This window comes from Sorex araneus, chromosome X (genome assembly GCF_027595985.1).
Source record: "Sorex araneus isolate mSorAra2 chromosome X, mSorAra2.pri, whole genome shotgun sequence".
Taxonomy (NCBI): domain Eukaryota; kingdom Metazoa; phylum Chordata; class Mammalia; order Eulipotyphla; family Soricidae; genus Sorex; species Sorex araneus.
The window spans coordinates 339,535,707-339,563,630 of NC_073313.1; the positions used below are offsets into that span (position 1 = coordinate 339,535,707).

At 39.9% G+C, this 27,924-nt stretch overlaps 1 protein-coding gene across 1 annotated transcript in view; it reads left to right on the forward strand.

The window, feature by feature from the left end:
* Positions 1–27,924, forward strand: part of DCDC2C (doublecortin domain containing 2C) — a gene marked incomplete at its 5' end in the record, with an annotated part of 154,517 nt that overhangs the window by 107,717 nt on the left and 18,876 nt on the right. The window contains one exon of the mRNA XM_004609419.2: positions 6,374–6,498. Coding sequence (XP_004609476.2) covers positions 6,374–6,498 — 125 coding nt within the window. The remainder of the gene's footprint in view (positions 1–6,373; positions 6,499–27,924) is intronic.

Sequence of the window (27,924 nt, forward strand, 5' to 3'; positions counted from 1 at the left end):
CATTTAATAATTTCTTTTCATTGCTGAGAATGAAGACTCTACGAACTTCAAATAATTTTCTATTTTCGAAAGCGGCCACGCGGTTTTGGATTTCTGATATTTTAGCTCAGTTCACAATCTAGATGCATGTCTGTAAGAAGCTGCTCTGGGTGCCAAAATGGGTTTCTAGACTGTGAGCTGTGCTACAACTCCGTGCTGCCGAGGGATGGATTTTTCCTCCCCACCCTGTTTTTCTGTGCGGAAAATGGTGGTGGCAGCAACACCCATGTGGCGAGAGCTACCCTCTAAGACTCCCAACCCAGAGGTATGAATTTTGCAGTTTTGTGGCTCATAGGCAATCATGGGAAGCGGGCGTTACCAGCAAGCCCTCGGCCCAGATAAGATCTGGAGCTGCTGAACGAGAAATGAACCCTCTGCTCCTAAAGACTATGATCCCAGAGGTCTTCTAACCCATTTTGTTTTTGCTTTTTGGGTCACACCCAACAATACTCAGGGGTTACTCCTGGCTCTGCATTCAAGAATTACTCCTGGCAGAACTTGGAGGACCATATGGGTGCCGGGGATCAAACCTGGGTTGGCTGCATGCAAGGCAAACACCTTACCCGCTGTCCTATCGCTCTGGCCCCAAGAAACATGTAATTGTCTTTCATATCAAGTTCCATTCATTTTGGCACCAACAAGCACAATTTAAGCTGAGTTGTATTCTTTTTTTCCCTGAAAATAAATCATAAATTAATTTTTAAAAAATTTTAAGATTTTTGGGGTGCTGGGGTGATAGCACAGTGGGTAGGGCGTTTGCCTTGCATGTGGCCGACCCGGGTTCGATTCCCAGCATCCCATGTGGGTCCCCTGAGCACTGCCAGGAGTAGTTCCTGAGTGCATGAGCCAGGAGTAACCCCTGAGCATTGCCAGGTGTGATTCAAAAACCAAAAAAAAATAAAAAAAAATTTTTTATGAACCCCCATACCACATTCAGTTCTGTGGCCTGATACAGGGCTGCAATCCACAATTTCAGAAGCTATGGATTACATCAAGGAGACAATTCTTTTTAAGTTATGATTTCATAATTATACTGAAAATCATTGTTTAAATTAAAAAATTGTAATATACTAAGTACTTCACATAACATTATCTTTCTGAAAAGAGGTCAATATAATAACTAGGACTTTAGGAAGAAAGGAAGTTCACTCAGTTAACAAAATGAGTCAGTGACCTAACAGTGTGAACCTTCAAAATAATTACCTTTGTCCAAGCTACAAGGATAAAGAAATTGATTTAAAAAATAGCTTATATACTTTTTTTCTTTATCTGTGCTGGATATCAAACCCACGGGCAGGTTAAATACTTTTATAATTTTCATTAAAAAATCAAATGGGTCTTCTTTGATATTGTTCAGTACAGTTATTATACAAGCAAAGAGTTGCAAGAAAAGACAACTTAAATTCGGATAATTATTTCATTATTTCTAAATTCTTCCACAAAAGGGCATTCACAATGTTTAAGTAACTTTAAAAAAGTCAGCTCTACTGCTGAAGCTATAATGCAATTTTTAAATATTGCCAATCTACTATAAAGCACAATGGAAAAACATCTTATTTAAATGAAACTAGGATAATAGTTCACTGGGGAATATATCCAAGCGGTTTTTTTTTTCTCTCCATATCTGTTCAATGATATTTTCTGGGCTAATTTCTAAACAAATGCATATTTAAAAAAACTAACAAAAGCCATGTTTTGCCCAGGAATGCGACTGTACACAAACCATACAGATTGTCTTATAGCAGATACTATAGTTTGTTTACCAAGCTTCTGATGGCAAAATGCTAAGTTGTGAGCTTGATGCTGTCCAACTAGTTGTTTCTCATCTCCTTGCAGAATGTGACAGCATACAATGTTCAGACCCTTTGTCACCACCATTTCTCTTTTCACAGTGATTTCACTGTGATAGCACATTCATGCACCCATCAGAGCTTACCACAGAGGACTAAGTTTCAAAGTGTGTCTCCAGCAGTAACAGCTAGATGTACTATGGTGTAGGCACTGCTAAGTAATACAAAAAAATCTCATGGTAATTACATGTCTTATAAATAAAATGTCTTCAGCAAATTAAGAACATCAAATAATTCTGAAAATTCACAAAGGAATGCATACAAATTTTAAAGCTTCACGTTTGGAGGTCAATAGTTTAAATTCTTCATAGTTGCAATTTTACATTTGAGCTTATTTTTCTATCTCCCTCCCTTTCTCCCTCTCTCTCTCTTTCAATTTTTCCATCATTTCCTCCTTCCCTCTCTTCTCTCCCTTGCTTCCCTTCCTTCCTGCCTCTTTTTTTCCACTCTTTTTTTTAATAAATCTTATTTTATAAATGTAGTTCACAATGGACTGGAGCAATAGCACAGCGGGTAGGGCGTTTGCCTTGCATGAGGCTGACCTGGGTTTGATTTCTCTGTCCCTCTCAGAGATCCCGGCAAGCTATAGAGAGTATCCTGCCCACATGGCAGCGACTGGCAAGCTCCCTATGGCGAATTCAATATGCCAAAAACATTAACAAGTCTCACAATGGAGACGTTACTGGTGCCTGCTCGAGCAAATCGATGAACAATGGGACGACAGTGTTATGACAGTGTGCTAGAGTGCTACAGCACATTCACATCCTTAAGATGCAAGGCCTAGCAAAAAGCCTCCCACAAATCCACTGGATATCATGATGTTCTGTTTGATAAATTATTGAATGTTTACATCATAGCTTATCTGATCACCCATCAATGGTCATTAGACCATGGGCATCTTGATTGACCCCACATTTTGACTATTACAGACATTGCTGCCATGGATATAGAATAAATGTGCAAACTTTGAAAAGAAGACACGTTTCCTTATATAGAGATATCAGTGTATCACTGTCACTGTTACCCTGTTGTTCATCGATTTGCTCGAGCAGGCGCCAGTAATGTCATGATTCATTGTAGCCCTGAGATTTTAGCAGCCTCTCTTTATTTGTCCTTCCCATTGGTGCCACATTGGAGGCTATTTCAAGGTCAAGGGAATGAGTCCCATATTGTTAGTGTTTTTGGCATATCAAATACGCCACGAGGAGCTTGTCAGGCTCTGCCATGTGGGCAGGATACTCTCGATAGCTTGCTGGGTTCTCTGAGAGGGAGAACTAGACAATAAAAGGTTGCAAGGCCGCATTCTGAGAGCTTTGTTTTATAGTCTCTGGATCTTGGCTGTTAATGGGACTACACAGTGCCAGGGGCAGTTTGTGGGTGTGAATGCCTAGCTACTGGAAAATGTGGGATCTGGGTGGAGGAAGCCCAGTCCCAATCCAAGCAGGCTTGGAGATCTCAGCCCCGGGTCCCACACACCAGGGTTCTTCTGCTGGTATGATATAGGGGTATCCTACAAAAATATTCATTGATAACACTAAATAAAAAATTTGAGCTATAAATTTTCCCCTTAACACAGCTTTAGCCGCGTCCCATAGGTTCTGATAGCTTGTGTCTTCATTCTCATTTGTTTCGAGGTATCTCTTAATTTCTTTCTTGATTTCCTCCGTGACCCACTCATTGTTCAATAGTGAGTTGTTTAACTTCCAAGTGTTTGATTTGGTCCTCCGCGTCTGTGCATGATTAACTTCCATCTTCAGTGCATCATGGTCTGAAAAGATAGTTGATACAATTTCTATCTTCCCAATTCTATGAAGGTAAAACTTGTGGCCCAGAACATGGTCTATTTTGGAAAATGTTCCGTGTGCGCTGGAAAAGAATGTGTATTCTTTCTTTTTGGGGTATATAGCCCTGTATAGGTCTATTAGCCCTGTCTCCTCCATTTCTTCCTTCAGGGCCATCGTTTCCTTGCTGAGTGTTGTTCTTGTCGATCTATCCAGAGGTGATAAGGCAGTGTTGAAATCTCCAACTACTATCGTGGTGCTAGTTATGTCCTCCTTAAATTCTGTTAGGAGTTCTTTTAAGTATTTAGCTGGTCGTTCATTAGGTGCGTATACGTTTAGGAGTGTGATTTCTTCCTGTTGTATATATCCCTTGATGAATATAAAATGACCTTTGCTGTCCCTTCTTATCTTTTTCAGCCTGAAATCTATGCTATCAGATACTAGTATGGCCACCCCTGCCTTTTTTTTTAGGGGGCTGTTTGCTTGCAGGATTGTTTTCCATCCTTTGATTTTGAGTCTGTGTTTGTTCTGACTATTCAGATGTGTTTCTTGTAGGCAGCAGAAAGTTGGGTTTAGTGTCCGAATCCATTTTGCCACTCTGTGCCTCTTGATTGGTGCATTTAGCCCGTTAACATTAAGAGAAATTATTGTCATGGGATTTTGTGTCATTTTTCTGTAGGGTTTGTTGTTCTTATAGGTCTTTTTCCTTGTCTTATAGTAGCCCTTTGAGTCCTTCTTTTAAGTTTGGTCTTGAGTCTATGAAGTTCCTGAGCTGTTGCTTGTCCATGAAATAGTGTATGTTCCTTCAAGTTTAACTGAGAGTTTAGCCGGGTAGAGTATTCTTGGTGAGGCATTCATTTCATGAAGTTTTTTCACTATATCCCACCATTGTCTTCGGGCTTGGAGGGTTTCTTCTGATAGATCTGCTGTGAATCTGAGGGGTGTGCCTTTGTATATGATCTCCTTCTTTGATCTTGCTGCTTGCAGTACTGTGTCTCTATCCACGGCATCCCTCATTCTGACTATGATATGCCTTGGGGATTTTCTATTTGGGTCCCTTTTAGCTGGCACCCTTCGGACTCCTTGTATCTGGATGTCCGCATTCTCTAGCTCTGGGAATTTTTTAGCAATGATGTCTTTAATGGTGTTTTTTTCATTGGGATTGGTTCCGTGTGGTTCCGGCACTCCCATGATTCTTATGTTGTTTCTCCTGAGGTCATCCCCTAGGACTCTAACTCGCTCTAGAGCCAGTTTGAGGTCTTTTGCCATTATTTGTTGTTGCCTATATGCTTTGTGCAGCTCATCTTCAAGCTCACTGATTCTGTCTTCGGCTGTAGTCATTCTACTACTGAGGGCTCCTACAGAGTTTTTCATTTCATCTACTGATTCTTTTAGTTGTGTGACTTCTGTTCGTAGCTTTGAAATTTCTGCTCTCATTTCTTCCTGGATTATCTTGGTGGAGCGTTCCAACGCTGCATCCATATCCTCCCTTAATTTATTGGATGTTCGTTCCATAGTTGTGTTGATTTCGTGAACCATCCTGACAATTTCCTCTCTGAATTCTTTATCTGAGAGGAGGATGTGTTTCTGGGAGGTCGCTGGTGAGGTTAGTGAGATGTTTTCTTGGTTCTCTCCTGGTGGTGGGGATTTTCTCTGTTTCTTCATGTTGTTATGGGCTTTACTGTCTGGAGCTCTCGTTAGCTTGGGAGGAACCTCAACTGAAGATTTTGGGCTATGCTCCTTTGACAGAGGACTTTTGTGTGCAAGTTGATGTGTTCATTGACAGTTTTCGTGAAGTTAGGATAGGGTGGGTTAGTTGAGCATTAACATGTAGTAACTAAGATGATCAGGGAGTTCTTTGAAGGAATGAATTCTATCAATTGTGGCCAAAGAAGAAGGCATGGAATGGTAAAAAAAAAATAACTGCGGCCGCGTTAGCGGCCTGTGCTCCGGAAAGAGGCCACGCCCACTTTTAGGCCACGCCCCCTAAGATGAGGACACGCCCCTAACCAGCAGAGTGGGGATTGGTCAGGCTCCGACAGCGGCGGAGGAAAGGTGCCAGGCAGGGCCTTCAGGAGAAGCCCGGAGCCGAGGCGGGCAGGGGGCGGGGAGGGGGCTTCTCCGCGCTGAGGCAGGCTCTCCAAGGGATTGCCTGTTTACCTGCAGGATGGAGATTGGTCAGGATCCGACGGCGGCGTCGGAAAGGTGCCAGGCAGGGGCTTCAGGAGAAGCCCCCTAAATAAAAAATTTGAAAAAATGGAGTATTTTTCAACATTAAGGCTGGTGACTAAGCCTTGTTTCACCCAATACAACAGAAAACAGGATGGCTGTAAAAGGAATAAATGACCTATAAGTACTGAAAAGTGAGAATCCCATAATATGATATCAAGTGAAAGAATTCATGGTGTATTAGAGAATATATGTTGTATTTTATTTTTATAAAGTATTTCTATGGTGTACATAAAAAAAAGAGTTGGAAACGTGTTGATGATAGGAGAGGTAACAGGGCAGAGATGGGTAGCAAGAAACCACAGAAAGGGTAGGGATCAAGGCTGAAAACTACCCGGGAATGAATAACATTTAAAATCAGGGAAGAATATCACATAACCCAGAAATGGAGAATGTGATAGGTAAGATTAAGTATTTTTCAGACAACCTCCTTCTTGTAGGTGATTGATTACTATATTTATTTTTTAACAATAGGAAGAAGATAAGAAAAGCTGTGAAGATGATGAAAGAAAGGTTTGTATCAAGAAATTCTGTAGTTTTGTGTTTCCTACTCTGCAGAGAGATCTAACAAGACAATGGATGGATTACAGTCTTGTCAGGTACTCTTCAGGAACATAAACATCTGCGTCTCCATCACACATCATAGCACATTCCCTGGAGAACAAAAGCAAACTCAAAGGAAAGAAAGAGCATTAAGGCATTTCAGATAGAAACAGCTATGAAGGTAAACAAAAAATAGGAGAGTATAAACTCTTTTGGGGACATACACTAGGCAATGCACTCTGTTTTATTTTATAAGGTACCCGGATATTTCACCTAGGTTGTTCAGGGAGTCCTAAGCTCCAAACCTTCATCCTGTCCATTAGTATAAGGATAAATATGTCAGAATGGTGAGAGTGAAGGAGGCTCTTGTAACTGTGGGTAGATTATCGCCTTCAGGTCATATGTGAGGGTGTTTCTGCCCCTACTATTACAGACCCTCTTCTCTATAGCAGTTCTTCCTACTTCCTAAAGTAGAATCAAGGCCTCAGTGATAGATATTAGATGAACAAATGACAATCCTGATTTCTATAAGGTTGTAAGATTTCATATATTGATTTCTTAGTTCATTTAGACTTCCTATCACTCTAGAAAGATCTCAGCTCCTAAAATTGAATAATCTGGGATCGTTCCCTCATCAAAAACAGCTTGTGGAAACCACTTGGGGTTTGCCATCACCTAGACATCACCTAGAGTGGAACACCCTACCCATCACTCACCAGAAGGTGCTGGAGAAAGCCCTTGCAGACATCTAGTCTCAGCTCCCTCCTGTGCTGGAAAGGTTTTGATGGTTGTTTGGTCACAACAAAATCAACCTCTAGGACTGGAGATAATATTACTTTTTAATATATGTTTTTAGAAATAATTGCATTGTAGAAAGATCCTGATTATATCTGGGGCGAGACCACACACATTTCTATGAATGCATTTTGAAGGTACAGAGATATGTGAGTGAAGAAAACAGAATTTTAGTCTCAGTTCTTCCTGGGATTTTATAGGTGTCTCTCTATGAAAAATTTTTTTTAATTTTTTGAGTCACACCCAGCGATGCTCAGGGGTTACTCCAGGATCTGCACTCAGGAATTACTCTTGGCGGTGCTCGGGTGACCCTATGGGATGCTGGGAATAGAACCCAGGTCAGCTGCGTGCAAGGCAAATGCCCTACCCAGTGTGCTATCGCTCCAGCCCCTCTGAATAATTTTACTTTCTGCTCTTTATGAACTCAATCAGTTGTTATTTTACAAGTGTGTAAACTGACTTACCTCACAAGAATCAATTCAGACAATAACTCTGAAAACTTTTGAAAAGTATATTATTTTCTACATTTTAAAACATGTTTATCTGAACAACCTAGACAATGAAATGTATATGTTTCAGTTGAAAATTCAACACTGGGTTATTTCCTGCTCTTGCTCTCTCTCTACTTCTTTTTTTGAAGTAAGCAGATTTTATTTAGAGGTTTTTGAGGGAAGGAGGAAGGGATAAGTGGGAGAGAGAAGAGTAGAGAAGAGTAAGAGTAATGTGCTCAAGAGAGAATGTGGGCTTCTCCAAGGGCGGAGAAAGCTCTGCACACATCCTAGCACTAGACACGAAAGCATGAAAGTACACATCTCAAGAGGGGAGGTGTGGGCGACACATGTGCTTTAGATCTGAGTAATCAACTTTGTTACATGGCATTCTGTCCCTTGGAATTTTTATCACACAATCTCTGACGTTTTGGTGGGGTAACAATTAAATATGTAGATGAGCAAGACCCTGCAAGTTTAAGTGTGACCCAGAGTCAGTGTCTATTCAAAAACGTACAGTTTGTTTGGCCTGCCTGTTTTTCATTTAGTCACAATGTTTTTTGAGCACTGGAGAATGAAGAGTATTAATTTTGTCTCATGTAAGTTGTCTGAGTACTACGTCACTCTGCAAGCCTCAGTTTCCTTTTCTGCAAACTTGGGATAACTCCAATAGTAAGTTTGATATTGATTATAAATGTTCATAAAATTCCTTATGTGGTGGATCGGGAGTAAGTTGTAGCTACTATCATTAATGTTATTTTTCAGTCTTTACAAAATTTTATTGCAGTTTAGGTAAATGGTTACAATAGCATTAATGTATGGATTTGATGTTCAGAGTTTTTGCATATTTTTTAGTCTCACCAAGAATCCTAAAATTTTTGAAGTCCTTGAAAAACACTTTATTTACATTTTCATTTTTCTCAGCATCAGGCAGACATAATGTGTTACTCATATAGTTTTTTTATCAATTTTTTCTCTATGATAGCTCACATCTACAAATTATGGTTACCAGGGTCAGAGAAATAATATCACGGTTAAGGAACATGTCTTGTGGGCAGTTGACCCTTGTTCAGTCACTGATTCCTACATGTTCCCAGGATTTGCAGATACAGTCCTAGAGACCCCCAAGAACCCCTGGGGTGGCCCAGGTTGTTCCCTGTGTGCAGGGCTCAGTAGCACCACCATCCTTGGGGAATTGCATGAACCGCAGCCAACATCCAGAGGGCCCTTTGATCTCTTGAGCACTGATTGGGAGACTCTCCCTCAATTATAGATACACATTCAGATTATAAATAATATTTATTATGGATATACTATGATGATGTATCTTAGGTAGCACTGTCGCACTGTCGTCCCATTGTTCATCGATTTGCTCGAGCGGGCACCAGTAACGTCTCCATTGTGAGACTTATTGTTACTGTTTTTGGCATACTGAATATGCCACGGGTAGGTTGCCAGGCCCTGCCGTGCAGGCGGGATACGTTCGGTAGCTTGCTGGGTTCTCCTAGAGGGATGGAGGAATCGAACCCGGGTGTAAGACAAACGGTCCTACCTGCTGTGCTATTGCTTCAGCCTATCTTAAGTAAAATTTTAAAAAATGTTCAATTTCTCTTCTTAGACTCATTTTTCGCCTTTTTTATTTTTTTTTTGGTCTGAGGGTTTGTGCCATACTAAGTGATCAGGGATCACTCTTGGAGGTGCGTGGGGGACCATATGTGCTGCTGGGGATCAAGCCCAAATCAGCCATTTGTGCCTTAACCTCTTTACTATCTCTAGTGTTCACACCCATCATCCCCCACACACCCACATCCCTCCCACACACACTCCAAGACTTTCATACAGCATATGAAAAAAATGTATCATGACTTTTCTGATAATAGAAAAATTAATTTTAGCAAATGTCACAAATTGTTATATTGGGTATGATTTCAACATTTAAAATTTTCTTCATACTTCAAAATGTTTCTTTACTTGAGATAATTAGAATAATTTTGATCTTAGCTACCACTTACATTTAAACAAAGAAAAGAAAGCAAAGAGACAGCATATGAACCAAGTGTTTGTGTGTAGTTATTTTAAAGAAACATTACGAGTTACACTTTTTGAGTGTTTTATTTTTTAATCACTTTATCTCTTTCCTGAATATAAAAAGATAATTTCGGTGCCTTGCTACTTAGAAAAAAATAACTGATTTGGTTTTATTCTGGGTATATTTCTACTATTATACTGAGAAGTTGAGAGATTTAACAAAAGTTAATTTGATAGAGTAATTTGTTCAGTAATACACTTAGAAATATAAGCTAAAATTTAAGCCACAAAACTAGTTGTTTAATTATTTTACTTTTATCCTGAAACAGACTGATAATAACTCTGAAAAAAAAAACACTAGCAAAGAGCATTTAGAATAATTTTTATGTGTAGGTCAGATTTTTGTTTGACATTACAGGGATAATAAAGGCATACAGGTCTCTTCTAATTTATCACTATCAAGACAAGGTAACTAAGTGCTGGGATTTTAGATGCAAAGAGCATTAGATCTGGAAGTTATAATTGAACTTTTAAAAGACTATAAAAATTAATTATAATTTTATTATAAGTATGTTATCAACAGTAAAACATTTTTAAATATTTTGGCATTGATATTCTATTTATGGAATGGTACTAAACATGTCTAAAGGTGGTAGACCATTCCATAAGTACTTTTTTTGCTAACAATATCATGTACAATTAGATCAAGATATAATTCCTTTGAATACATGTTGATGGCAATATTGGATCATACCACAAGACATATTGGGAATCATGTGAATCATGTGTTAAACACTGCCATTATGATGAAAATAAAAATGCAGCAGTGTTTTTTAGCCTTTGAAACAGTTACATTTTAGCTTTCTGGGGAAAAAAAAGGACAATTACCAAGTGTGTGAATAGAACTTGTAGCTACTATTACATTCAATCCTTGGGATAAGTATAAAATTTTATTTGTTTTTATTTTTATGTATTTGACATCGGTTGTGTAATACCTGTTGGTGCTAAGTACCTACTTACTAGCTCTGTTCTGAAGGTCATTCCTAGTGGTATATAGGGAGATCATGGAATGTAGAGCTCAAGCCAGGGGAGGTAAGATATACTATCTATCTATAGTATATATAAATATATCTATAGTATATATTTATATACTATATAGTATCTATATATCTATATATATGGTAGGGCTGGAACTATAGCACAGCGGGTTTGCCTTGCACATGGCCAACCCGGGTTTGATTCCTTTGTCCCTCTCGTAGAGTCTGGCAAGCTACTGAGAGTATCCCGCCCGCACAGCAGAGCCTGGCAAGTGACCCGTATTGTATTTGATATGCCAGAAACAGTAACAAGTCTCACAATGGAGACTTTACTGGTGCCCCCTCAAGCAAGTAGATGAACAATGGGATGACAGTGCTGCAGTGCTATATAGATACTATACTATCATTTTTGTCCTTCGTCTAGTGTTCTGCCTATTCTATTCAGCATGACACGAGTGAACAACTTGTAGATGACAGACAGCAGGCAGATTGGGCGATAGTTGCCGATGTCGTGGATGTCTCCCTTCTTGTACAACAGAACGGTCCTACTGGTTTTCCACTGAGATGGAACCTTGCATTCAGACAGGTAGCGTGTGAAGAGTCGAGTCAGTGTATTGATGAGTACTGGTGAAAAATTCTTCAGGTGTTCGGGTCTGACCTTGTCTGTACCAGGTGCTGTTCACGTCTTTACCAATGAAATGGCATGTCGGATTTCAAAAGGGAGAATGTTGGGAACGACATATCCATCCTGCAGAATTTGGTCCGTGGGCAGGTGGACATGGCTGTCAAAGAGATCTGGGTAGAAGTTGTGAATAATTTTCTCCATTGCCTTTCTGGAGGATGTGGTAGATCCATCAGGATGTCGGAGGGCAGTCATCTTGTAGTTGGCGAAGGACAGGCGAGCGTTGTGAATACTTTTCCTGGCTTCTGCTGCACTGGCCAACACTGCTGCTCTTCTCTCTTTGAGGTCTTTCTTTATAGCATCTCTGCACAGCTTTGTGAGCTCGGACGTTAGCTTGTGGTTGCCTGAGGCTCGCGCCAAACCACGTTGATGAATGAACTTGAGAGTTTCCGAAGACAGGCGTCTGTTTGTGGCTTTCTCACTCTCGGCATTCTTCACACAGTCATGGAGGTGCTGAACCAGTCGATTGTATTCCTCGTCGATGTTGTCAAGGATGGCGTCTTCCCATGTTGCTGCAATAGTGCCAAAGAGCTCCCAGTTGGTGGTCATTTTGGGAGTTGCCTTCTTAGACTTAAATTTTGCAGACTTTTCTCCCTGTTTTTTGAAGTAGAATTTTGCACGAAGGAGATGGTGGTCTGATCCATTTTGGAATTTTGGGACAACAGTGACATCGGTCAGGCAAAACCTTTGATTGAATATGATGTGGTTAACTTCATTGTGGAACTGTCCATTGGGAGACTCCCATGTCCAGCGTTTAGATTCTGCCTTCTGGAACTGTGAGTTACCATGGATGGTCTTGGTTGACATGATGAATTCAGACAGTCTCTCACCCTGATCGTTCCATTCTAGGCCATGTGTCCCAATGTGGAGTTCTTCTCAGACCTACCTTGGCATTAAAATCACCAGCAATGATCTTGTAGAAGGTGTGGTCTTCTTTATCGAAAGTCACCAGTTCCATGTAGAACCTCTCAATTTCTTCTTCATCGTAGTTGGAAGTTGGCGCATAGACAACAAAGATAGAAACTGCAGGCAGTGAGCCACATCTATTCAAGCGTAATCGTCTAATTCGGGTTGTTAGGCATTCGAATGAATCGATGCTCATGGCCAAGTTCGTGTTGACAAGGACACCAATGCCACCAACGCCTATGTTGTCACATGTTCCGAGGAACAATTCTTCTCCAATGTCAAAAATGGCGTGATTGATGTCTCCTCGTTTTGGTCAGACCAATGATGTCATACTTGATCTTCTGCGCTTGTACCATCAGGTCCTTGATGGATGCCTCTGATGCCAGCGTATGTGCATTGAAAGTACAGAAAATCATTTTAGTCTTTCTTTGTTTTGGCAGTCTAGTTTGTCCCCGAGATTTTTTCAGCTTCTCCTTGCTCATCTTTCTTAACGCTGCCATATTGGGGGCTCTTTCAGTGACAGGTGAATGAGGCCAATTGTTGTTACTGTTGTTGGCATATCGAATATGCCACGGGTAGCTTGCTAGGCTCTGCTGTGTGGGCAGGATACTCTCCGTAGCTTGCTGGGCTCTCCGAGAGGGACGAAGGCTTTTAGGTTGGCCTCCAATAGCCCTTAGAGTTGTTACCATGGTTCACACCAAATTTAAACCTATCAAATATGGTGCGGGAATAATGGATATTAAGTGTCTTATGGTGTGTCGCTGGGTCCCAAAGGGAATTCAGCATGATAGACCATATCCACACAGTGACCAAATTCATTGAAGTTTCGAGAGAGTTCAAGCTGCCTCTCTGTCTGACATTCATCGACTTAAAGAAGGCCTTCGATTCTGTTGAGACTGAGATGGTCATTGAAGCCCTGGCCAAACAGGGCGTTCAAACTCAATATATCAAAATCCTCCATGAGCTGTATTGTGGATTCACCACCAGGATCTCACCATTCTACAAGGAAGTGATCATTGATGTAAAGAGAGGGGTGCAGCAGGGTGATACCATTTCACCGAAACTCTTCAGTGCCACCCTTGAGAACATCATGTGACGACTGGAATGGGAAGGAATGGGAGTGAAGATAGATGGTCGGCAATTGCACCACCTCTGCTTCGATGATGACATTGTTCTCATAACACCAAACATTGGCCAAGTGGTACAAATGCTGGCCGGTTCGACCACGAGTGTGGAAAGGTCGGATTGCAGCTGAATCTCAACAAGACAATGTTCATGAAAAACGAACTGGTCCCTGAAGCTCCATTTGCTCTCAATGGAACGAACATCTCCAAATGCAGCAGCTATGTGTACCTGGGTCGAGAAATCAACATGAGGAATGACTTGGTGCCAGAACTGCACAGGAGGAAGAGAGCAGCATGGAATGCCTCCAAGAGTGTCAAAGAAGTGGTTAAGAGAATGAAAAACCTTCGACTCCGGGCACATCTTTTTGATTCCACCTTCTTCCTGCACTAACATATGCCTCAGAGACCTGGGCCCTATGCAAACAGGATGAGAACACTAGTAGGGATCCCAAAGAAGAATCGAAAGAGCTATGCTAGGAGTATCACATCTCACTCAAGTGAGAGAAGGAATCCGGAGTTCTGACCTCCATCATTGGTCAGGAAACAGGGATGCTGTCTCGTTTGCCAAGGCATCAAAAATCAGATGGGCCGGTCATGTAATGCGATTCAGAGATGACTGCTGTACTAGAGCTGATACGACTGGATTCCATGGGACGTCAGAAGACCTCGTGGCCACCCACCAACTAGATGGTCCAATTTCTTTGTCAAATCCCTGAATGAATATTTGAGGCTCTTCCTGTGCCTGGAGCAAGCAGATATCACTGGGCTGCACTAGCACGCAACAGGGACAAATGGCGATGTTACTGGTGCCTGCTTGAGCAAATCAAAGATCAACAGGATGACAAGTGATACAAGTGATACTATCATTTTTGGCTTCTTAATTTACTTTTATTATTACTATTATTATGGTGAGGGTCACTTCCAGTGGTGATTTAAGAGGGGATCATTCTGTGATGGAGACAAAACTCAGAGCCTTACCATGCAAGGCAAGTGCTTTACTGCTTGAGCCACATCCCCAGCCAATACATAAAAAATGGCTTTTCTTTTAAATACACCTGAGTACTGCTTGTTCTGGTAAACTATAGATGTTTATAGATTGAAAATATAAATTAAAATCTTCATTGTAAACTCTGATTTAGCAATGAGGCACTTATAGCCGTTTTTTCCCGTTATTGCCTTCAGTGGAAATGAATGGAAGACACATTTTAAGGACTAGGCCTGCATCTTCACAGTGAAGTTGAGTTCATAGTTTAATAGTTCTGATCTTCTTGCCCAAGAAAGTTTCTTTAAATCATGCTTTTTTTTTGGATCAGTCATAAGAAAAAAATGATATATGAGAAAAAAATGATATGTTGTCTCATCTGAGATGCTTGACCTAGCTGGTCAGGTGGGTGCGACCTCCTGCACAGTGAAATTGGATTCCTCTCTGACTCCAGCACTTCCTCTGAGTTGTACTACCTCTCTCACAATGTTTTATCTTTTGAGTATCTCATGTTGTTGAAAAAGGGAATTTTTGAAATCAGCCGTGATACTAAGATGCAGTAATAAGAAAACTGGAGGCCAGAGAGATAGTACAGCTGATAGTACAGTACGTTTGCCTTGAACATGGCCAACACATGTTCAATCCTTGGCATCCTAGATGGCCCCCTGATCCCAGTCAGGACTTATTCCTGAGTGTGGAGCCAGGAATTAGTTCTGAGCCTTGCTGGACGTGCATCCCCCCACCTCCACACACACAGAGAAAAGACAATAGAACATTATGGGTAACCTGGCAAGATAGTTATAGAACAGAAGTTATCTCTCATTGATAAACATTGCATGTGTATTTTCAATAGAAGAATCATATTCCATTTTATTTGCAAAGTTTATTATTTATGATGTAACCAAGATCGTAGTGTTTAGAAATCTGTTGAGGATTGAAATCTGAGATGGAAGAAGGGATTTATTTGGAAGAAATTGGCCCCTCTGCATTTCATGGTACTTTGCCAGAGGCAGAAAACTATGTCTGGTGTTGGACAGGGTCAGATATGAAAGAACATAGTCTATATGTTACTAATTACAACCAGAGTGATAGAACAGGGAACCATTTTTAAGCCATCAAAGTAGTGGTTTGTATCAATGAACATAAATCATATTTAAATGATTTAACATAATAAATGATAGGCGCAGAACATTTGGTATTTTCCATTGCTTGCAGCTACTGATGAAAACACACCATTTAAGCATCTTGCTAGAGTAAAATGCATACACAAATCTATAGCAGTAATTTACTCTTGTTGGATGCTTTATCAGTCAATCAGCAGAAGGTTTCCATTTAATTAACATTGCCAGAAATGCCAATAAAATCAAGGCTCTTTTGATCTAGCATTGTCTCTGACTCAGGATCTTTGGTACAAAATGAAAAAGGCATTGATTCTTTAATTGATTTTTGAAATTCATTGCCTGCCTGGAATCTTTACCATTTTTTTCCTTTTTTATTATCTTTGTGCCACTCTGTCACTACAGCAAAGTATTTTATTGCTTCCCTAAGAGACAAGGTTAATATTGATCAACACTGGAGACTTGAAAGCTAAGTGTAAGTCATCAATATTGCTAAGTGGGATATAATGAATTAAATACCGAGCAAAGTAATAAAAAGTTTTTAGAGAATTTCACGCTTCTGGCAAAATGAAGTTATAATTCCTTTACCGATAGGTAACTCATTTAATTTGCTAGAAAAGATAATTTTTTCTTTTATTTTTTAATTGAATCGCAGTGAGATACAAAGTTGTCCATGATTGGGGTTCAGTCGTACAATGTTCCAACACCCATTCCTTTACTAGTATATATTTCCCACTATGGTTTCCCTCCCCCCACCCCCGCTTCTATGTTCTATGGCAGGCACTTCTCTCTCTCTCTCTCCACCCCCCTCATTCTCTCCCCCGACCACTCTCTTTGCATATGACCTTATGGTTTCCATGCAATATAGATACTGCAAGCTTATCAGATGTATCTCTTACCTACTTTCAACACTCAGTTCCTGCCCAAAATGATCATTTCCAACTATTATTGCCATTCTGGCCCCTTCTCTATCCTAACTACCAGACATTCTGTAGCAAGCTTTCAACCACTGACCCGTTTTCCCTGGCATACTATATATATTTCTTCATACCCCACAAATGAATGCAGTCATTCTACATCCATCCCTCTCCTTGTAACTCATTTCACACAGCTGATATTCTCCGAGTCCATCCTTTTATAAACAAACTTTATGACTTTGTTTTGCCTAATGGCTTGCTTGCTCTTTTTAAGACCTTGTTCAGTCTTGAACTTGCATCTCTATTTCCCTTCACATCATTTTCAATTTCTTTGAATAAAAATATTAAAGAACATTAGTTACTTTAATTAGAAGTATATCTGTGGTCAATGTACAGTGCCTCTTATAAGGTAACCAATGACCTGAGGGTTAGGTTTGTGTGACATATACAATGCCAGAAATATGATTTTTGGATACAAAAAGTAACCTTTGAAATGTTCATTTCTGGGAAAGTTTAATGAGAAACCTTATGGGCTGCTCCACCACATTCTGAAAAGGTACTTTTAGGAGAATTTATTATGTAGTTACTCTAAATTGACAGCCATAGTTTGGAGAAAAATATACCATCTATCCTGAGTAGTTTAGAGAAAAGAAAATCAGAAACATGAAGAGGAAATGGGCTTGAGGTCTATGGGCATTCTGAATTGACAAATGAGATAGTCTGGAAACTTTTTTTTCTTTATTCCACACATCTTCTGTGAACTTAGCAATCTTTCCCCAAGAGAACAGTCCAGTGGGGGAAAGAATAGTGTAGCTATAAGTCAGAGCTGAGGTTTGCTGTGAGGCTTGCGTGAGGATGCAGTCCACGAGGCACAGAGAATACAAATTCAAGAGAAAGCACCTTTTTATGTTTATTCATCTTCAGGGTGTATCTATATTGTTATTCGAAGGAAAGAAATTCACAGCAGTGCAATAAAAGCTAGGAATAAGTTTTCTATTTCCTGCTTGTAAATGAAAAGGAGGGATTTTGGAAGTGGAAATGCTTCATACATCTGTATACATATATAATCGCTTTTATTGAAATTCATTAAAGAATATATTTCAGAAATTAATATATTTTCTTGACACATGAGACATATGAATTTTAGCAGAGTATTTGGGATGTAATGAAGTGTTCTTCAGTGTTCTCTGGATCCATTCTCTGTATCTAAGTTCTCTGTGACTTTTTTTCCTACCATTTTTATCACTATTGTCCAAATATGCATTATAAAATCTGGATACCTACAATTGATATATTGGCCTGTGGTAGCCCAGACCAATTGAATTCCTGTCCAGGCATCCTATCTATGAAGTGTGCCCTGTCTATTAGATCTTAAAACTCTGAGTCATATACTGTATCACTGTCATTCCGTTGTTCACCGATTTACTCAAGCGGGCACCAGTAAAGTCCCTATTACACTCAGCCCTGAGATTTTAGCAGCCTCTCTTTACTTGTCTTTCCCAACGACTGGAAGCTCTTTCAGGGTCAGGGGACTGAGACCTATCGTTACTGTTTTTGGCATATTGAATATGCCATGGGTAGCTTGCCAGGCTCTGCTGTGTGGGCGGTATACTCTCAGTAGCTTGCCAGGCTCTCCGAGAGGTATGTCTTTATCTTTTACTGTATTTGGGATACAAATACACCATGGGGAGCTTGCATGGCTCTCCTGTGGGGGCAATAGATTCTTGGTAGCTTGTCAGGTTCTCCAAGAGGGAGAACAAGGCTATTAGATGTCGCAAATCGGCCTCACACTTCCGGGAGCTTGGTTTTGTAGTCTCTGTATGCTGGCCGTTGGTGGGATTACACGGCTCTGGGGGCAGTTTGTGGGTGTGGCTGCCAAGCTACTGGAAAATGGGTCTGGGTGGAGAAGGCCCAGTCCCAATTCGAGCAGGCTTGGAGTTCTCAGTCCTGGGTGCCGCACACCTGGGTTCCTCTGCCGGTCCCTTCATGCGTGAGGCTCTGAGTTATATACACCCAGAAAAGTCTTTCTTCATTTCTCTCTTGTGACTAAGGAAGGAATGGAAACATGTACTTCATTCTCTTAATATTCTAATTTTTAGTAATATCTTTAATGCAATGGAAATGTTTTAAACCAACTGGAAATATCCAGCAAGGGTGAGCTCATTTTTTAGTGCCTTTGCAAGTGTATAAGATTCTGTGCAAAGCTCAGACACAGGAAGATGCAATAAGATGCAGATGGCTTTGAGTCTGATTCACTGACTTCTTTAGTTCTCTTTAGAGATCTGCAAAAATTCTCTGGACATGAGAATGGAAGGTTAGCTTCTGGGGAAGAGGATAGTTAATATGATATTTTAAATTCAGAGCTTCTGTTCCTGCACGCCACAATAAAATTATGCAATTGATAACTGATTTTGAAATAGTTAAATTAATAAAAAATCCACTCATAGGTAAAGTCAGTGACTTCCTTCTTTGTAATAAAGGGAATAAAATCCCAGTACAGCTATTTTCCTTGCGGCTGGTGAGCTTGGAAATCTGGTTGCATTTATTTTAGGCCTTAGTGGTTTGATGTGTGGATAGCATAGGTAACAGGTTCACAGAAATACTATTCATTAGTAATAACGTATATTTTAAATAAGTGAAAAAATTCAATAATAATGAAAAATTTTAAATTAATTTTAATTAAAAATTTTCTTTAAAAGTTTGTTGATTACTTATTTACAGGATCCCTTTATGATTAAACTTTTATCTCTAATGGTTTTGGGGCTCCAAAGAGCTCCTTTGTTTTTGGGTTACATTCAGTGATGTTTAGGGGCTACCCCTGGTTCTATGCACAGCAATTATTCCTGGTGGTGCTCAGAAGACCATTTAGAATGTGACGGGGGGGGGGTCAAGATGTGTGCAAGGCAAGGCAAGTGCCCTACCCACTGTTAATCTCTCTAGCCCTCCAAGGAGCTTTTATTAATGTGGGCTATATGTATCAGTAGTTACTACGTTAGAAATTAAAACTGAGAAATTAAAAACCATCATGTGATTCATTAAAATACAGTAAATTCCCTGTCTTGTTATGCATAACGAAGAATTTTTATGCATAGTAATTCTATTTTACAAAACAAAAAAATACAGTGAATGTAGTGGAATTGTTTTTTCATTTTGGCAAATCTCCTTAATTATCATGTTTTAGAGAAGACAGCTGAATTGTATCTGCTTCAGCATGAATTTATTGTTATGTGACATTCTGATTGAAGTAGGTAGAGAAAATTCAGTATCTTATATAGGTGTGCTTTAATAATCTTTTCAAATGATTGTGGATACTCATTAGTCACTGTCATCCTGTTGCTCATGGATTTGTTCGAGCAGGCACCAGTAACGTCTCTCATTGAGAGACTTTTTGTTACTGTTTTTGGCATATCCAATACGCACGGGTAGCTTGCCAGGCTCTGCCACTCGGGCTCGATACTCTGAGTAGCTTGCCGGGCTCTCCGAGAGGGGAGCCCGACAAGCTACCCGTGGCATACTCAATATGCCAAAAACAGTAAGATACATAGATACATAGTTGTTTTTCATGATTAGGTTTCATTCATGTAATATTCCAACACAGGTCCCTTCACCAGTGTACATTCCCCAGCACCAATGTCCCCAAGTTCCATCCCCTACCTCTCCATCTGCCTCTATTACAGGCACATTCCTTCTTTCTCTCTGCTCTTTGTCTCCTTATCTTCCTTTATCCCTGTCTGTCTCTCTCTCTCTCTGTCTTTCTCTCTCTCTCCTTTTGGACATTATAAGACACTGAAAGGTTATCTGGTATATCCCTTTATCTACTATCAACACTCAGTTCTTGTCCAGAGTGATCATTTCCACTATCATGGTCAGACTGTTTCCTTCTCTATCCTAACTGCCCTTCGCCCTCTACATATTTGTGGTAAGATCCTTACCTTCTGGACTCTGTTTTTTTCTGACTTTGGATATTAATCTCATACTACTTTTTTTAACATGACAAAAATAAATGCAGTCATTCTATATATGTCACCTCCTTCTGACACATTTCACTCAGCATGATACTCTCCATATTCATTTATAACCAAATTTCATGACTTCATGTTTTTTCTAAGAGCTGCGTAGTATTCCATTGTGTATAACTAACATAGTTCCCTTATGCATGGGTGAGATTTAATGTGACTTGGCACTGCATACGTCTGCTCCTGCTGTATCACCAGCAACTTAAATGTTTTTGCAGAGGCTGCAGGCTGTAGGCAAGTTCTGTGTGCTTTTTGCAGCCAGTGGTATCTGCTCCTGAAAGCTTGCATTAGGGAAGGCCTCACTCATTCCTCTGGGGCTCCTATTTCTCTCTTTGGGAGCATGCAGTGACGTTTGTGGAAGGGCCCAAGTGGGGCCACACACCTCTGTGTCTGTAGCCCCACTGATCTATATTCTCAAATTCATTCTCATTCATGAAGAATCTTAATCGAACCCTTTTGTTTGGAAGTTTCTCTATCCCACACTTCTCTGAATCTCCTGTGGGACTCTGTCTCCTTGAATTTAAGGTAAATGGTTGCCTCATGATCTTAAATCTTGGAGGCATTTGAGAAGTTGAGAAATTTGGAGATCTTCTACCTTTCTTCTTGCTAGGACAGGATTCTCTTTCTAGTTCTTGCATTCCAGGAGAACTCTGGATTATTTCAGTTTCTGCTTTTTTGTTTGCTTTTGGGCCACATCGGCTGTGCTCAGGGCTTGCTTCTGGCTCTGTGTTTAGGGCTCACCCCTGAAAGTGCTTCCTGGGTTGCCGGGGATTCAACCTGAGAGGGTCTCATGCAAGGCAGGTGCCCTACCCACTATACTATTGCTTCAGCTTTAGATTATTCCTGATATGGAAAAATGTTTAGGAAGAATACGATGATGGTGAAAAACTTAAAGTGGCTGATGGGAAATTGACTGAATGAGGTCCATTGGTCCCAATCCCTGGTTGGCCCTTTGAGCTGCCTTGAGTGAAGAGTCCAAAAGATGGGCTGGATCCTAAGCTCACATCAGGGAGCTCACCTGGACCATGTTATTTGGGAACTTTGTTTTCTTTGGCATGGACTTGCAGGTCAGGCTTGAGTAAGGTTGGAGAATGGAATGTTGGAGCATGGAGTAGTGGTGGGGATCTACCAGCAATGCTGCCATGCTTTGGTGAGCCTTTGTGGAGTGCCTTATTATGTCCAGTGGACTAACCTTTGTTGAAAACCTCCATCCTCAGGGTCCAGTTGTAGCTGAGTGTCCCGTTCCTGAGGACTCTTGTTTCTCTTCAATTAAAAAAAAGAATCCGTCACTAATACTAATGGTTTCTATTTCAGGAAAACAATTCACGAGTATCTTTTAAGAAAAGGTTTCCCTTAAGACACACCACAAAGAAAAAAGGTATGTAGATGTTGAAGAGATAGAAACATATTTATCTGTAATCATGCAGCCCTGAGTGAGATTTCTTGTAAAATCCTAATAAAGTGAATCATACCTAAGTCTTGAAAAAGATTCAATATATGTGGAAAATACAACAGAGAGAACTTCTTATTCACCATCTCTTGTCCTGTCCCTCATTAAACAGCCATAATAATCACAGAACAAATTTATAAATTTACATTTAATATTTTTTAAACTATAGTCATAATTCCTTAGATTTGTAGTTCAAAACATTAATGAAGGGCTTTAAAATATGTCCATTTGTAAAAATAAATATGATATGTTATAGTACAAAATGACATTGTTCCCTGGAAATTCTTTGCAAACTGTAAAAACCCTATGAACAGTAATGACTCATTTTTAAAAAAATTACATAATGTTTTTATTTTACAAATGAGGAAACTGAGGCACAAAAAGGTTAGGTATCCTTTTCAAGTTTACACAATTATATTTGTGAATTTATAGTCAGAATTGCTCACAGAGTATGTCTTCTGAGACCTGAATGTCACTTGCCCTCGGTCGAGACAAACTTGTGGTAATTACAATTCTCTGAAATAGTAGTATCTTGTGAAATAATCTAATGTTAAACATCAGCTAACATGTCTTGACAGATTACCCATCACTACTATGGTGGTGTTCCTCCTCGCCTCTCCTCTTCTTCTTACCCCTTCTTCTCCTCCCTCTTTCACTCCTTTCATGGACTCAGTATTTGAGGATTTGAGATTATTTTCCCCTGAAAACAAAAGGACAGAGAAGGGGTTCTTCCCAGGGAAGGGTTGGAGGGAGCAGTCCTAGAGTCCTAGCTCTTAGTGGGTAGGGCGGCTCAAATTTCCTAGGCGCTCTCATCCTGTTTCATGAGCTGATTTAGCATTTGTTACAGGGTTACAATAGTGTTAGTTTTTATGGTTTTGATGTACATAGTTACTGAGCCTCAAAGTACCATCAAAGTGCCCAAGATCTTCCACCACTATACTTATGTCCCTTTTAGTTTGTATCTTACTTTCTCTCCACTCCGTCCTTCACTGCTTCATAACCTCAGATCTACAATCAAAAGCCGAATGTTTGTCATTGCTTGATACTGTCTACTTCCATTTTTGTCTCTCCATAGGCCACAGATGAGTGAGATTATTTGGTATTTGTTGTTCTTCCTCTGTTTTATTTATTTAACATGTTGCTTTCTGGTTCCTTCCAAGTTGTGGCAAATTGCTCCAGTGTTTAATTACTTAAAGTATACCATTAAATTACACAGGCCTACATTGAATCTGAAGTACATAAAATTTATATTAAACCTCTGTCTGTAACAGTATCTTATGAATACACACAGATCACACAGTGTGTTCATAGGTAGTTTCTTTTGATTATTGTTTCATGTAGCAGCCTTCCCAGATTATGATATTCATTTTTACAAAGGTCAAAACAGAATGATTACTTGTCCTATTCGTGGAACAAAGGTTATATAAGAAAAAGAGAAAAATATACAAGCAGATGCACTACTTTTCCTTGTACCTTGGTGCTAGGGATGCTCTGTGCTGGGTGCCAGGTCTGGTCCACACAGATGTGACCAGGCCCTTAACTGGACTTACTAGTGACTATACTTACACTATCCACATTGAGTCACCTGATGAGTTGCTGTCAGTGGTTTTATTACTCTCTAGCTGATTTCCTAGCAGCTGGCTACCATTGGGGTCTACTCCAATAGCTCTGTGGTTCAATTACGACCTTCAAGGCCTCAGGACAGTTTTTCACAAAAGCACATTACACAGAGCACTTGGAGTTAATCAGCCAATCTGAGGCCACCAGAAATTGTGGCCAAATACAGAGATTTATTTGAGATGGGGGAATGAACCCATTTCACACCTCACTTAAAAAATGTTACCTCTCCTACCAAATGCTTATGACTGTTCACGGACATTTGTCTTATCAAATTCTTGGGAATCAGTTGCTTAAAAATCCAGGGATTCTTAGGAATCTTCCCATTTATTTCTAAAACACTGCAGTGCCTCCTTCTACTTTGTGAGAGTTTGCAAATTTCATTTCTTCCTGGGAGGAGACCATTTTTATGTCCCTGACATTTAATTCAAAGTAGTAATAAGTTTTTTTTTCTTCTCAAAGGGAATAATTTTTGACTGTGTTCTGTTGCAGCTTTTTTCTTCTCTTTTCCCTCTGAAAATTGGGAAGTGGAGAGGTAGAGAGAAGGAAAAAAAATATCAGAGATATAGATCTCTTCCAGCCCCACACCTCTCCAGTGATCTTCAAACTGTTTTGCTTGGCTTCACCATGCTCACAAGAGCCAGTCCATGCTACCTGTTTCTGGAATACCTGGTTTGAAAGCACTCACTTACTTTTGCAGTCTGAATTTAGCCCTTCTCTTAAACACGAGGCTCATGAAACACAACCTTTCGAGGTCAGAGTCTCATTCTATGAAATGATTTTATTAGATGTCTTTTTTTTTTTTGGTCATGATTTTAGTCAATCTGGCAACCAAAGACTTGTTAAAAATAAATTTTAACATTTAAAAAATTATCATAAATTAGCTTAGGTCTGTCATGCCTGTTATTAATTGTCACTCAAAAGTGTTCTAACAGTTGGTGACAATTTGGGTCCAGCAGGCATGACAAGGACCTTATAAAGAGTGGAGAACACATTTCCAATGACTGACTTGCCTTTTTTGATGAACACGTTTTTAATGTAAAAGCACATCATGACTTTGCTGCGCTTTTCCTAAGTGCTGTGTGTTTTGACAGTCTCTTTTAACTTGTGATTACAGCCGGCTCCATGCAAAATTAATCATAATGGTTTATTTTTCAATTCTACTTTTATTTATTTGTATAAAGCTGGAACCCAGGTATGCGGGACCCATGGCTGAGATCTCCAAGCCTGCTCAGATCGGGACTGGGCCTCCTCCACCCAGAGCCCCAGTTTTCCAGTAGCTTGACAGTCACACCCACAAACTCCCCCTGGCACCATGTAATCTCATCAACAGCCAAGATCCAGAGACTATAAAACAAATCTCCCAGAAGAGAGCGATACAATTGTTCCCAGAGCTCTTTATTTTTATTTTTTTTAAATTTATTTATTTATTCCCCCTTCACAGCAGAGCCTGGCAAAGTACCCGTGATGTATTTGATATGCCAAAAACAGTAACAACAATGTGCTCTTTGTGTTCCTGGAGCGAGCAAATGCCACTGGGTTACACTAGCATACGACAGGGACGATGAACAACGGGATGACAGTGCTACAGTGATACAGTATAGAGCTGCTTAGTCATAACTTGACTAGATTGTATGTCTACTCATTTCCTCTAATGTCTTAAGATTTTTTTTATAAACAGAACAGAGCAGTGGTTCTCTGGGTTTCATGACATGGCCTCAGAAGCCTTCCAAGCTTCTATATCTTTTAGGAAATCCTTTCCATCAGTTTTCCTCTTCCTACCAGGTGACTGGTGGAGGAAATCTCTCCTTTAGGGAGCTGTTACCAGTAACTCACTCTATAGCACACCACCAAGTCGCTATCTCAGTTTAAGTTGTAAATGACAGTCACCTTTACTTTGCAAAAGCTTTAACATTAGTGGGTACAAAGATGAGCAACTGGGATCTAATCACAGATTCCGCAGTAATATCATATAGGCCTGCAAGGGCAATTGTCTATAGATACAATGTTAACTATCAGAGCTATGCCATTTAAGTTAATTTTATTTCACAATAAGAAAAAATCTGAAAGACAAAAACCAAATGTTTTTTTTTGTGTGTGTGTGTGTGTGTGTGTGTGTGTGTGTGTGTGTGTGTGTGTGTGTGATGGTTTAGGCCCTGACATTGCACTGTGGAAGTTTTAAATAATGCATCAACGTGTCTGATTGTTTCTGTGACTTGCACAGATATTTGGTATGAAAGAACTCAATCATCTGGCATTTCTTATGATTCTTGAAGCTATTCTTCCCCACTATTTTCAGTGTTTTAGAAAATATTTCTTATTTTTAAGGTAATGTATTTACAATGGTGTTGACATTCATAGTCTTGGGGTACACTAGTGCTGCTTTTTGAGAAATTGAGTTTTTTCAGGAGTCTGATAATATTCTGTGATTTATTATGTTTCTGGGTTTTTGGATCATACCAGGAAGGGCAATGCTCAGGGATCAGTGCTCTGTGCTCTGGGATCACCCCGGGATGTGCTTGGTTAACTACTTTTTTTTTAACCAAAGAAAAATATATATTGTATGTAAGGGAGTACAAGAAGAGGGTGTCTCTCCTTTGACCTAAAAACTGGCCATGAGCTCTGTCCTGTTTGTAGATAAGGAATGCTAGGGATCACACTGGTGTGACCTCAGCCCCTAGTTTAAATTATTTTTTTTTTATATTTGAAAGGCACATAGCCAGAAGTACATCTTCAGGTTTACATTTACTCTTGGCTCTGCACTCAGGTATCACTCCTGGTGGGGTTCTGAGGACTTTATGGCAGGGTGTTGTGTGATCTTTCACTTAGGTATAAGATGATGCTTAGGAATGCCCCATATCACAAAGGAGAACCGTCACCCATTTCCAGTGACCCAGGAATGGTCCTGGACCTCCTGCCGGGGGGCTGAGTCAGCTCAGTTAACCCAGGTGCTCATCCATCAGAGGAGAGCATGCGCATCTTTCTTTCTGTTTGAAGTCTTGCTGAGCTTGTGAAATTTATTTGAAATTTGGCTATTTTCACAGTCTCTTTGAGAATGATTCATGTGTGCAAGGAACTGTCAGCCGCTCTATTGCTTCCTTCGAGGCTGAATTGAGTCTAAGGGTCAATGTTTGGGAGCAGTTTAGAGTCTTAAGAGGTCACTGGTCACTTGGGACTGTGACGTGGGACTAACTTCACATGAGGTTGTTTGAGTTTTGAATCCAGAGTCAGAGTCTTTGCCCTTGGACGGAACAAGATCCAAATCATTGTAGAGAAGTGTTCCCTTGAATTTTTTTCCTCCCCAGATACCTTCCTTTTTTTACTAAGTAGACAGAATTTCTGGGAATCTAAAAGCTCTTATTTGTTTAGAACTAGCTCATTTTTTTAAAACGTGGTGTTTGATATATATCCCTTTCAGTCTTTTGGAAAAAAATCTTGGATTATATGGTTATATAAAACTCATTTTATATGAAACTCATTTAAGTGAGTTTTATAAAAGTTATTTCATAGTGTTTATAATGGAACTTGGCTTTATCCCTTTCAACCAAGGAAAAATATATACTTTATGCAAGGGAGTGCAAGAAGAAGGGTCTCTTCTTTGCCCTAAAACCTGGTCATGGGCTCTGTGGTCCTGTTTGTAGAAAGTGCTCTTCACATATGGTACTGGAGAAACTGTCATGGGATAAATGAAATTATAAGCAGAATCTGAATGCGTAATTATTTAAAAGTTGTTTTTAAAATATTGAGAATTGAAAAGAAGCAAAATTAACAGCAGCCTGAAAGAAACAACATTAAAATAAACCTTAATAGTTCAATTCACCATATGTGCTGAAGGAAGTGTGGAGTCTGCAGTCAAGTACCAGCTGCTCCCCAAGGTGGTGGCATCCAAAGCATGTACTTAACCTTTCCCAACTGTGTTTCCCTTGTCTCCTTTGGCACTGTTGTGTGATGAGAAAAGTAACCTAGAGTTGATTTGGAAACGGAAACCGTGAACAAAAGAGTGATAATTCTTTATTCTTCCTTTTATTCTTTTTTTCCCCCAGAGTTCCTCGTCAGTTTTAATGTGGTATGCATACAAATCTGCATCTCTTGACCCGGTGGAGGGGGCCCTCTTCTGCTTGTTTTACGCCTTCATAGTGTTTTACTTAATTTCAAGCTAGTCTATCTGCCTCAAAGTTTGATGTATTTACAGTTGCCACTTTATTGTGACTGTGATAAACATGCATTCAGGTTCAACATTTGCCTACACTAAGTGGCTTAAGATTACACTCATATCTGCTTCCATCATATATTTTTGTTGAGTCTTGGATGGTCTTGGACAT